Genomic DNA, 12,232 nt, shown 5'->3' with positions numbered 1-12,232 from the left:
TTTCGTTTAAAATCTGTATATTATTTCTTTATGGATAGTATTGATATAAACTAATTCTTTGTAAATTTCTAGGTTTTGAAGTGATTTATATTTTGCGATCTCGATAACCTGGGGGCGGCAACAAATGTCACTCAATTGTATATATTCTCATTGATTATCAGTTGTCAAGTGCACAAATTCTAATATTGATTTATTATAAGTCAGTTTAACCATGGCAAGTAATTAATTAAATGCTATTAAATATATTTATCTTTATTATTATAATATTCAAATTTATAATTACATCCTTTCCTCACATCAAAGGTTATATTGTATTTTTACACAGCTATTGATTAATTAAATGGAAGAAAAGTAAAAAATTCTAATCATGATTGTTTAAATGTATAGATTCGCTTCATCCTCATTCAGAATAGAGCTGGAAAAACGAGATTGGCAAAATGGTACATGAATTTTGATGATGATGAAAAACAGAAATTGATAGAAGAAGTTCATGCGGTGGTTACTGTAAGAGATGCTAAGCATACTAACTTTGTTGAGGTAAAGTTAATGTAATAATTTTAATAATTAATTTTAAGAATTTTAATATATTTAATGTTTTTACATTTCAGTTTCGTAACTTCAAGATTGTGTATAGAAGATATGCTGGTTTGTACTTCTGCATTTGCGTAGATGTTAATGATAATAATCTGTGTTATTTAGAAGCAATACATAATTTTGTTGAAGTACTAAATGAATATTTCCATAATGTCTGTGAATTGGATCTTGTCTTTAATTTTTATAAGGTAACATTTAACTTTGATATATGTATATATTATAGTAATTTAATTTTCTCTTAAAAATAAACACTTTTTTACAGGTGTACACCGTTGTAGACGAAATGTTTCTGGCAGGTGAAATAAGAGAAACTAGTCAAACAAAAGTACTGAAGCAACTTTTGATGTTAAACTCATTAGAATAAAATTATTTTATGTAATTTAATTGTGTTAAATGTATGTTATATATGATCTGAAGATGTAATAAGTAAATTTCCTTATGAGCAACAAATTCTATAAGTTAATTAATTAATCTTCATTGTGTCTTTGTTTATGAATTGACATTGTAGGAATGTAGGTTCAAATATGTATGTTAAAAATTCAAAGTAATCTAGTAGTTCATTGATGATACGATATTATAATGATTTATCATATTTTTTAATTCAATTGTTACATGGTTTTTTTACAATATTACTTTATAAGAGTTTATTATTAAATGGATGTAGAAAGAAAGAAATATCTTTAAATTAATGTGCCAAACATTTGAAATGTATGGGGGCAAATAATAAATGAAAAATTAAAACAAAGTTTACTGATGTTAAATATACAATATAAAAGATTCTTTTTTGATACATAAAGTTTTGGTATCCCTTTCTATGAAAAGAATGAAATTTAATTTATAATAAGATACCGATTGGATATGAAAATTAAAAATCAATAAATGATTGCTCTGAAGATTTAAATTTTGAATAATTTGAACTTAGTTGAAATTTTATAATCGATTAATCGATTGTTTAGGTTATCGAATTGTATGTTTCATGCAAACTTCAAGGAAGTAACAGAAGTAATCTGCATATACATATTACGTATAATTTCAGTGTCATATTTGACAATTTATTTTTTTTCTTTTCATATAGAAGCATTGTTAAAAATCAATTATGATTAATTTAGTAGTATGAACAACACTTTTTAAATGTTTGAGCACGACTGACCATGTTTATATAATTTGTCAGTATTTACAATTTGAAACCAACCTCGTGTTATCAAGACTTTAGAATAACGGTGGTGATATTAAAACTTCTGAAAAGTATTTTTGTATCATATGTGATAAAAAGACCTAATAATATAGATAATGGTACACAGAAATTTCCTGCTACAATGGATTTTGGTGGTGATATTCATAGTCACTATCATTTACTTAAAAATGAAACTAAACTTCCTGGAGGATCACTACAAATTATTGCGTATGCGTTATAATAGACAATTAATTTTATCAATTTCTGTTATTAAAAGCTTCATCCTTTTAATATTTTGTTCTGTTGAAGGTGATGGAATAACATAGGTATCCTATCCTACTTGCAGACAATGCCATCACACAAGAACAAAACAATATTCAAAGTGGGCTTGAAGTTAATGAGATTTCTTACAAATCAACATTTGATGATCTCATTATTATCTACAACAGGGTACCAAAAACAGCATCAACCAGCTTTGTAGGTTTGGTCTACGATCTGTGCAAACAGAACAAATATCATGTGTTACATATTAATGTTACCAATAATATGCATACTCTTACACTTGCTAATCAGGTAATATTATATCTTCTATCACTTTCTCTTATTCAATTATTTATCTTGTAATTTGGGTCAAAAAAAAAAAATTGTAGATTCAATTTGTAAATAATGTAACTGGATGGAGTGCAAAGAAACCAGCATTTTATCATGGTCATATCGCATTCCTAAACTTTGAGAAGTAAGTAAAATAAATTGATTATTACTTGATAATGAATTTTTACATTGCTTTCAATTATATTTATCATTTTAGATTTGGTGTCCAACAAACACCTTTGTATATAAATCTTTTACGTAAACCTTTAGATAGATTTGTTTCTTATTACTACTTTTTGAGGTATGGAGATAATTTTAGACCACACTTAATTAGAAAAAAGCATGGGGATACTAAGGTCTGTATCCAGTAGTTATAATTTACATTCAATATATGGATAATACTTAATGTTATAATTTTCTAGACTTTCGACGAATGTATCGAAGCGGGTCAACCAGATTGTGATCCCAATAACATGTGGTTACAGATACCATTTTTGTGTGGTCATGACCCTGCATGCTGGTAAAATGAAAAGAAAATGAATATAATAATTAAGGCATAGTTTCAGTTCGTTTATAATGAATAATTATTGTTTAACAGGGAAATTGGAAATAATTGGGCATTAGAAGAAGCAAAAAGAAATTTACAGAAACATTATCTACTAGTAGGAGTAACAGAAGAATTAACAGAATTTGTAGAAACTTTGCAAATTGTGCTTCCGCGATTTTTTAAAGGAGCCTATAATTCGTTTTTACATAGTAAGACAAGAAATGAAAAGAAAAAGCAATATAAATTCTCAGGGTACTAACAATTAATTAAATTTCAGATAATAAGTCACATTTACGTCAGACTACACAAAAAATTAATCCACGGCCTGAAACTATAGAGAAGATTCAGAAATCTGTTGTTTGGAAAATGGAAAATGAATTGTATAATTTTGCTTTGATGCATTTTCACGCGGTGAAAAAACGTCTTATAAATGCATCGCCTCAAGATATAAATCAGCGGTTTATGTACGAAAAAATACGTCCAAAATAAATGAACTTTCTTAAATACGTGAAATTTTTCAAACTGTTTTTGTACAAAATTAAACAACACTTAAATTTGTAATAATGAAAACTACAATTTATAAGACGTACAAATCGTAAAATAATTTATTTAATATTTTTAACAAATTCAAGATTTATTAATGGGTTTCAAAGCAAACATATAAACTGGGTATAATCCACGTGGAAATTTATGTTGTTGTTCTTCTTTGATGCACATTAAGTCAGATTCCTCAAATATGCTGTAAAATTCAGACAGAGGTCTTGTCACAGATGAATCCTTTGTATCAATTTCTAAGTTTGTAGAAGTTGTTACATTTTCCTTGATCACGATTAAACCATCGGATTTTAGACCCATCCTGTAGAGAAGTTATGCTACATAATAGTCCTTTGTAATTTATAACAACTGAATATGTACTTACGAACACTTCTTTAGAAATTCTATTAAATGATCCTTCTTTAAATGGCCCAAAACCCACTGACACCATACGACATCATACTTCTTAGTGGTAAAGCAAAAATCTTGCAGTCCTTGAAATGTGACTCAATTAATTGAATATTTTTTGTATGGTTAATAAACCAATGGAATATTACCAATAGAATAATAGTTGCCAATTCTTGTAGAATAATTTTTTAAACACGTTTTTGCAACTTCTACAAATTTTGAATTTTGTTCCACTAAATCAACATGTTTGAAGTGATTTAATAATAGATTTTTCGTTATCCTTCCTATGCCCGCGCCGCAATCTAGCGCGTATGTTCTAGATGGTGGAGTTTTTAACTGAAATGAAGTCAAAGTTTCATTAACAAAGTCTTTGAAAGAAATGATCAACAAACGTGTGAACGGTAGTCGTTATGATACATACTTCGAATAAAGATTTCAGAAATCTTGTGGAACCCTTTATATCAATTTGAGAAATAAATCCAAAGCCACCCAGCATTCCATCCACCGTCGGTGGAATATGTTCCCAGTATTCGGCAGCTGCGGTATAAAATCCATTTTCTTCAACTATATTTTCTTCCTTTTCCATTGTTTAATAATATTACATCCTACCGATTCAAGAGCGATAAATCAAAATAGATAAATAGTTAAAATAATGTAGGTCACGTGAATATATAAAATAATTTTAAAATGAATTTATAAAGAAGATAAATTATTTGAAAATTTACCAATCAATGATCAATCGAAGTATATTTACATTTCATTATCGATATCTAACAAAACATGGATATTATCGATACTCGACTTGTCGATTACAAAATTTCGATATACTGTTCGTTCGATTTAATCGAAACATCGACAAGGAATCGATATCGCATATAAAAGTCACCCAAATTTTAAAGAGAGAATTTTATTACGAAGAAATGTTATTTATAAGAAATCTCTTGCTTATTTATGACACAAGCATTAAAAGATACAATTTTTAAGTAAAGATTACATAGCATGTAATTAAAATACACAGTATATAGGAATTATACGTATGTACTTACTGGTCAGTTTGGTTAGGATAAAATCGATGTTAGTCGTAGGCAAACAGTTCCGTTAGGATCATGGCAGAAGTACGCCTTTATGATTCAACAATTTGTCGATTATGTGCGGAAGATAACGGCAATGGAGAGTTACTTTACATGGATGATACCGAAGATCCAGATTTGAGTTCTATGGTCAATCGGTACTTGCCACTCAAGGTATGAATCTTCGAAATATTAGACTCTAACTTGACTTCCTACTTTGTACACAAATACTACCTGACTCAAATGTTTCATGTTTCCTCCTAATGATGTATGTTATTATTTATGTTGTTTTATATAAGAAAGTTTATTGTGCTATGTAAAAATTTTGTGTGGGTGTGAAAAAATATCTTGCTTCATAAAATATTTAAAAGGTAATAAATACTCCAGTCATGCTTATAATCAACATTATGTATATTTACATTAACATATATTAATTACTAATTGTTCTGAGACTGAGCTTCATCATTTTTTAGTACTAATTTATCCAGTGAAAATAAATATTCATTCAGAGTGTGTGCAGGATTTCAGATCTGTAAGAGGATCCTTTCTGTTGTCAGAATAATAAAGATAATATATATATATATAAAATTTATTAATTTTCTTTAGAGGTTATGATTCTATAAATTATATGAAATAAATTATTATTATACAATCTTAATTTCAGATTCGAGATGATGGTAAGCTACCACGAACCATATGCCCTGGTTGCAATATACAACTGGAGGCAACGATACAGTTCTTCGAGTTATTGGTGGATGGTCAAAGGAAAATTCGTGAGTTGTGGAAGCATCAAGTAGAACAACAACGTAAAGTCGAACGAGAGCGGCTTCGTGTTGAAAAAGAAACAGAAGGCATGGCAGAATCATCGGAGTTAGATAACGTTTCTCAATACAACGAGGAAGATCAATTTGAACAACAAATTATAATAAAAAGTAATATTTGAATTAGTCGAATTTTCAGGTTCTTGCGCGTCTCTAATTAAAAAACCACTAACTAAATTATTTGTTAATAGTAATGCCAGATGGTTCTATGTACGCGGCCGAACATGAAATGAGTTTGCAAATGGAAGGATTGAATAAACCGAAACGAAAGAGAGGGCGTCCGCCAAAATCTCATGCAGAAAGCATGTCTATGGTTAGTAGAGGTAATAGCTGTTCTTGATTCGGTATTGTTTTAAATATAAAATTATAGGATTTAGGGAGAGGAGAAGTAATGGAAGGGATTAGTCAAGAAGAAGAAGATAAACAAGAGGAAGAAACAGATGATTTGGACGGGGATGGTAGACGTCGGAGGAAACGTAAGGTTCCGAAAAGGTATTCTTTTAAAACAGAAGCAATTCAAAGTATTCACCATGATTGTTATAATACGTGTATTTATAATAGTATGGAATGACGTAGATACATGGAGGCGGTTCAGGGCAAAGAATTAGAAAGAATATACAAAGAAGAAGGCGTAATTGACGAAGAGGACGACGATGAACCCGATAATTTTGAAGATTCCGAGGAACAATTGAATATTTCTGTTCCTGATAGTCAGGAAGGTAAATGTTGTGGAGTTTCGAATTAAGATATGCAGTAACTGTATTTCAAGAATCATTTATACGTTCATTTCAGAAATAATTGGGCATTTGGAATCCGAGGAAGGGAAGGATTTAGGAGAACTAGTGGTAGTTAATCGAGGTAGGGGTCGAGGTCGGCCAAAATTACGTCGTCGAAAAAATAAATTTACATGTCAATTATGTGGCCGAGGATTTCTTCAACGCAGTAGATATATCGTGCACAAGTAAATAAACGAATCTATTTAATCATATATGTTACACGACTTTCGGTAAAAGTAATTCAACTATTTTTGATAATTAGGAGTTTTCACAAAGGAATAAGATACGAATGTTCAGAATGCAAAAAGTTATTTACAAATAAGGAAAATTTAGAATTGCATCAGAAAACAACGCATCACACTGGGGACAGTATGTATCAAAAGTTAGAACATATTCAAGAATCAGATTCCGAATCAAAACGTCATTATCCTGAAGAAGAACACGTATCTAACGTACTTGAACAAACTCTGCCGGAAGAACATGATACAAACAGATCATCGGAAAATTCCGATTCTCAGAAAACATTTTCATGCGAACAATGCGACAAATTATTCGAAACGAAGCAAACTTGCGATTTACATTTGAAAATGGTTCACGAACGTGATAAATTATTTATTTGTACTATTTGTAGTAAGAGTTTTACCCAACAGACAGCTTTGAAAACTCATATGGCCATACACGAGGTAAGCGTATAAAAATACTCTCAGTAAATAGAGAAACGAATATTGAATAATTTTTATCATTATTTTAGAAGAATAAACTGGAGAAAGAATATCCTTGTGATATATGTGGAAAGATACTTAATCATCCGAGTTCTGTGGTATATCATAAGGAAGCGGAACACAATAATGGCCGACGATTTGTTTGCAACAAATGTGGGAAAAGTTTTAAACACAAGCAACTGTTACAACGTCATCAACTTGTGCATTCGGATGATCGACCGTACATCTGTAAATCTTGCAATGCCAGTTTCAAAACAAAAGCGAATTTAATTAATCATCAATCCACCCATACAGGCGAAAAAAAATATTTTTGCGAAATCTGTGGACAACAGTTTGCGCATAAAACTAGTCTCACGCTCCATTACAGGTTATTATAAGAACACAGAAATTCGATTATTAACAAACAAGTAAATAAACGAATAATTTCATATTTAGGTGGCACACGGGTCATAAACCTTATACTTGTGAGGTATGTCATAAAAGTTTTTCACAAAACGGGAATTTACAAGAGCACATGCGGATACATACAGGAGAGAAACCTTATTGTTGCGATTATTGTGGAAGAAAATTTACCACCTCGTCGCAATTTAAGCTTCACGTTAAACGACATACCGGCGAACGTCCATGGAAATGTGAATTCTGTGCAAAATGTTTCTTGCATAAAGATACATGGAAATGCCATGTGCGTAGACATAAAGGAGAACGTCCGTTTCAATGTGCTCATTGTAATCGCGGTTTTACAGAACAATGGGCTTTAAAAAAACATCTTCGTCTGCATACGGGTATGATTTTTATTGATTTTCACTAATATTTTTACTAAACATGTTCAATCATATTTAAAGGCTTTTTATTTGTCAGGTGAAAAACCTTATTCCTGTGATGTTTGTGGGAAAACGTTTGCAGATTGTTCGAATTTAACGAAACATAAAAAGGTAAGAATTTAAGTAGTATTAATAAGAACTCTCTGATTTTAGAAATGTACAATAATGTGAAATTATTATTGAGCTGTTTTTAGGTACACAGAGAAACAAAAGTTTCTGCGATAGGGGAAATAGAAGGATCTCCGATTGGTGAAGTTTGGCAAATTTTACCGAGTTCTCAGGAATCCGATGAACATTCTTTAACCGATCAAATGGCTCAAGTTATTACAGCGGATGATACATCTGGAGATGGTATTCAACAAATTATTTATGTATCGTATCAAGATCCAGATGATCCTAATCAGTCACGGACTTTACATTTCGGTAAAGCTAGTTACTTACATAGCATCAGATTTGATAGAATTTTTTTACTGATCAAGTTGATATTGGTAATATTGTTTTCTGGTGTAGTTGATGCTGGAATAATGAGAAATAAGGAAGAAAAAACGAATACAAATCAAGCTTTATCACATTTAAACGTTGAAAATAATGGAATACTTTCTAATTCGCCTCATGCCAATGCGAATAATAATTCAGCTGATCGAATAAATGTCGAACTGTCGGAATCAGATCTTCAGCTTCAGGTAAAGATAAATAAAATGTCTAAGAATTGCAAACAATTAGTAAAGAGAAGAAACGAGATAGTAATGATATTTACAGATTACAGACGAGGAAGGTAATCCGATTCCTCTTTCGATACAAGATGCCCGACAGCTTTTATCTCAGAGTCAATTCGTTAATCAACTTAACGAAGGGCAAGAAATTAGAATTCATCCGGGAGCAATTACCGACGAATTAACAACGCCGTTAAGTATGCACGTTAGTCAAAATTCTGATGCAAAAGACGTGGACATTTCTAATACGATTGAACCAAAAGTGAAAAATATTTCAACTATACAAACAGATGCAGAAGCAATTGTAAAGACATTGGAGGTAATGTTTTAAATAATTAATACATTTAATTGTTAAATACGGTGCAAAAATATAATATATTTATTTCACTGAACATTGTCGTTAAATATAATACGCAGCTTAATTTATATAATGTAGGATGAAGATACAGATGCAAATGCTGTTGCCACGATCAATCAAATGGAGGAAACCGAGCAGTCAGGGATTACCGAAAACGAACAAGCGATTGAATTCACGACACAAGATGGTCAGAAAGTTCGTTTAGTTGCTTCTTATCATGTTGATCCGATGCACCTTGCTTCTGAGTACCTGACTATTGTATAAAATTTTAACATTATAAATTTATATAAATAGTTTTTTTAAATCTTATATTAGGTTACTCGAAACATAATTAAAACAAGTTTTTTCTTATATTATTTTCATTCGGTAGGTTTAAAGAGAAATATTTTAATTTTCAAAATAATAAGAGTTCAGAGCAATTCATAAAAAATGAATTATAGAGGAAAACAAACATTTGATATATATATATATATGTTATGGATATGCGTAAGCATGTGCATATATGTACATATACTTACACGTAATAAACCATTAAAATATTTATTATTTTGAATTATAATCTTTAACAATTGTACAGAATAATTACTTACTGGACAAGTTTGTGAATTCTTATTTATTAATGTACTCAGATTATATCCATTGATATCCAGGAAACCAGCGCTTTTGCAAAGCTGATACATTTCATGTAAGTGTTTATTATTTTCAACTGCATGATCTTTATTTAATAACTCTGTTTTTAGGGAAGAACCAATTATATCTTTATATCCAATTAGTTTTGTTCCAATTTCCAAAGTGTTCACCCATATTGTGTTTCCCAGATGTAAATTTACCTGTTCATTTAATTCTTTTTATTATGATTTACTTGTAGAAAATTGTAAAGATGAATGAAAAAAGCAGTTTACCGTTCCAATTACGTAAGATTTTTCATCAATATTTTCTTTAAACCATTGATACACTGCGTCAATCGCACAATTATTCCAAACATATTCCTCATCGTGTGGAGCTATACCAACTAAAAATATTTCCATTACTTGTACTGGATACTTTACAAATTGTTCTGGTATGTATAACAACCTGTATGCCTGATATAAAAAAAAATACATTAACCATTAGTTGTATTACATTTTTCTTTACTATTATCTAAGTGGTATATTTCAACACTTACATTCAATTTTGTTAAAATCATTCCATTATCAATACATCTTACATCAACAAACTTCGGATTTCCTGTTTCCTCGTCTTTTAAAACATGTAGCACTTGAACTCTTTTGAAACTGTCTACTGGTTCTTCTAAACCACATATACATCCCACTTCTACCGTGTCAGATCTCTTTCTACAGTAATATGTAAGTTTGATATAAAAAATACATTACAAATATTTTGATTAATTTGTTTTTACAAATTTAATATATTAACCTGTTTTCTACAGATGAATAAAATTCTTGAATTTTCATAGTAATGTGCATGTATTCTACATTAGAGAATTCTATTTCCTCTTGGGTATCAAATTTAATATATGACACAACTCTGGCAGAAATATGTGTTACATCGTGCACACTCACCACTCTGAATTTTACCTTGTCATTTCTAAAATCATAAAAACATTAGTAATTGAACATTGTTAACTAATTTGTAAGTAATAGTTTTTACTAACATTTGAATATCGGTAATTGGTACATCAATTTCAGGAATTATTCTATGTCTGAATATACAAGAATGCTGTTTACTACAAAATCCCCAAGATTTTATGTTATCACAGATTGGATAGTTTTCTTTTGTTTTGTCTAAAGTAGCTGTTATAGTCTAAAAAGGTGTGTTAGTATGTGTAATATTTTTCTTTAAATAAATTTGACTGTACATATGATTTTTAATCAATACCTCGATATTTTCTGATATATATTGAGGAATCAGAACATTCATACGTTGCAATATTTTAATTATACTTAAAAATTGTATGTCACTATTGTCATCCACTATAATAGTTACCTTACAAGTACAGCGTTCCTTAAAAATTTTGAAAAATTCATTACTTCTAATGAAACTATTTTAACTCTTATGATTGTAAAGTAATATACCATTTGTAAATTTTCTAGTAACATTGAAAATCGGTAATTAAACCGAGTTCTAGAATGCATATTAATTGAATAGTGTATCAACCACGTTACATTCGTAATGTTTATATCTGATAAAACATCATCTGTGCATATCAAAATCGGATAAGAACCATACACACTCGTATTCCAACATCGTTTGATACCTGGTTGCAGAAAAATATTCCATATCATTAATTGCTCATGTAATTAAAATTTCAATACATCCTTGGTCTTGACATATTTCTTACCTTGTAAATGAGCAAAGTTGTTGCTTTCATGAATTAAAAGTGTTTTTGCACAATTCGCTAAAAATTTATGTAATTTTTCAGCCTCCTCATTACTTGTGCAAACTATTGCAGTTCTTGATTTGGAATATTCATTACCTAATAGACCTATAATAAAATGATCGTAAATTATTTAATTCAGTTAGGTAGTTAAAAATTTCTGAAATAATTCATTTTTACCTAAAAGTTTTTCATCTCTACTCTTAGAATTCATTATATAAACCTTTGGACATACGGATTTGAAAACCGCAGCTTCTATAAATGATGTTATACATATATATGGATTATTCATTAAAATATAGGCAATTCTTTTTAGATACGGTGTCCATTGTTTCGCGGTCACTATAATTTGTAACATTATCTCATTATGTTTATCTTCTCTATTACAAATAATGTTATGCTTTTTAAATAATTTACTGATCTAAAAATAGTATTTTTTATTATACTTGCAATACATAAAGTTATAACCGACAATTTAAAAATATTTACAGAATCAAAATATTTATCCATAATAATGTCACCACCGTCCAAAATTAAATATCGAAGATTTTGAAAATTGAATAATTTTCTGTTTTTATCCAAAAAACGTGCCAAAAATCTTGGTGTAGAAATCAAAATCTGGCATCCATTAAACATTTCAGCCTAAGAAAAATATAACAAATTTAAAGATATTTTTATTTATATATTCACTTCAAAAATATTATTTGAACAATTGACTTACCACTA

The 12,232-nt window shown here is 29.6% G+C and overlaps 4 protein-coding genes across 9 annotated transcripts; 3 read left to right on the top strand and 1 right to left on the bottom strand.

The window, feature by feature from the left end:
* Positions 1 to 72: 72 nt before the first annotated feature.
* Positions 73 to 1,306, top strand: AP-2sigma (adaptor protein complex 2, sigma subunit). Of its 2 annotated transcripts, none has more exons than XM_034325027.2 (4): positions 73 to 214; positions 388 to 537; positions 609 to 782; positions 857 to 1,298. In XM_034325027.2, exons 1-4 carry the CDS (start codon positions 212 to 214, stop codon positions 956 to 958), a joined length of 429 nt encoding a protein of 142 aa, XP_034180918.1. In that variant the 5' UTR covers positions 73 to 211; the 3' UTR covers positions 959 to 1,298. The 2 variants fall into 2 exon arrangements, with proteins under 2 accessions (XP_034180918.1, XP_034180919.1); XM_034325028.2 differs by having other exon boundaries at positions 161 to 303; positions 857 to 1,306.
* A 276-nt stretch (positions 1,307 to 1,582) lies between these two features.
* Positions 1,583 to 3,545, top strand: LOC117604281 (heparin sulfate O-sulfotransferase). Its single transcript, XM_034324164.2, has 7 exons — positions 1,583 to 1,996; positions 2,115 to 2,341; positions 2,419 to 2,504; positions 2,577 to 2,715; positions 2,782 to 2,879; positions 2,958 to 3,115; positions 3,184 to 3,545. The coding sequence occupies exons 1-7, from the start codon at positions 1,885 to 1,887 to the stop codon at positions 3,393 to 3,395; spliced, it is 1,032 nt and encodes a 343-aa protein (XP_034180055.2). The 5' UTR covers positions 1,583 to 1,884; the 3' UTR covers positions 3,396 to 3,545.
* Ntmt (N-terminal methyltransferase) lies at positions 3,534 to 5,034 on the bottom strand. 2 transcript variants are annotated; one of them, XM_034324165.2, is made up of 5 exons: positions 4,895 to 5,034; positions 4,270 to 4,453; positions 3,998 to 4,184; positions 3,826 to 3,934; positions 3,534 to 3,762 (listed from the first exon to the last, which is right to left on the bottom strand). In XM_034324165.2, the coding sequence occupies exons 2-5, from the start codon at positions 4,432 to 4,434 to the stop codon at positions 3,534 to 3,536; spliced, it is 690 nt and encodes a 229-aa protein (XP_034180056.2). In that variant the 5' UTR covers positions 4,435 to 4,453; positions 4,895 to 5,034. The 2 variants fall into 2 exon arrangements, with proteins under 2 accessions (XP_034180056.2, XP_034180058.2); XM_034324167.2 differs by lacking the exon at positions 4,895 to 5,034 and adding an exon at positions 4,574 to 4,648.
* On the top strand, positions 4,955 to 9,972 carry LOC117604279 (uncharacterized). 4 transcript variants are annotated; one of them, XM_076688936.1, is made up of 14 exons: positions 4,955 to 5,092; positions 5,583 to 5,850; positions 5,931 to 6,052; positions 6,110 to 6,231; positions 6,316 to 6,458; positions 6,532 to 6,700; positions 6,778 to 7,198; positions 7,270 to 7,604; positions 7,673 to 8,019; positions 8,096 to 8,169; positions 8,253 to 8,481; positions 8,569 to 8,741; positions 8,818 to 9,090; positions 9,208 to 9,972. In XM_076688936.1, exons 1-14 carry the CDS (start codon positions 4,955 to 4,957, stop codon positions 9,391 to 9,393), a joined length of 3,000 nt encoding a protein of 999 aa, XP_076545051.1. In that variant the 3' UTR covers positions 9,394 to 9,972. The 4 variants fall into 4 exon arrangements, with proteins under 4 accessions (XP_076545051.1, XP_076545050.1, XP_076545052.1 ...); XM_076688935.1 differs by having other exon boundaries at positions 7,267 to 7,604; positions 9,208 to 9,596; XM_076688937.1 differs by lacking the exon at positions 4,955 to 5,092 and adding an exon at positions 5,141 to 5,289 and having other exon boundaries at positions 7,267 to 7,604; positions 9,208 to 9,595.
* Positions 9,973 to 12,232: the final 2,260 nt, after the last annotated feature.

Source organism: Osmia lignaria, chromosome 7 (genome assembly GCF_051020975.1).
Source record: "Osmia lignaria lignaria isolate PbOS001 chromosome 7, iyOsmLign1, whole genome shotgun sequence".
NCBI classification, from domain to species: domain Eukaryota; kingdom Metazoa; phylum Arthropoda; class Insecta; order Hymenoptera; family Megachilidae; genus Osmia; species Osmia lignaria.
This window is presented reverse-complemented; position numbering and strand designations above follow the sequence as displayed.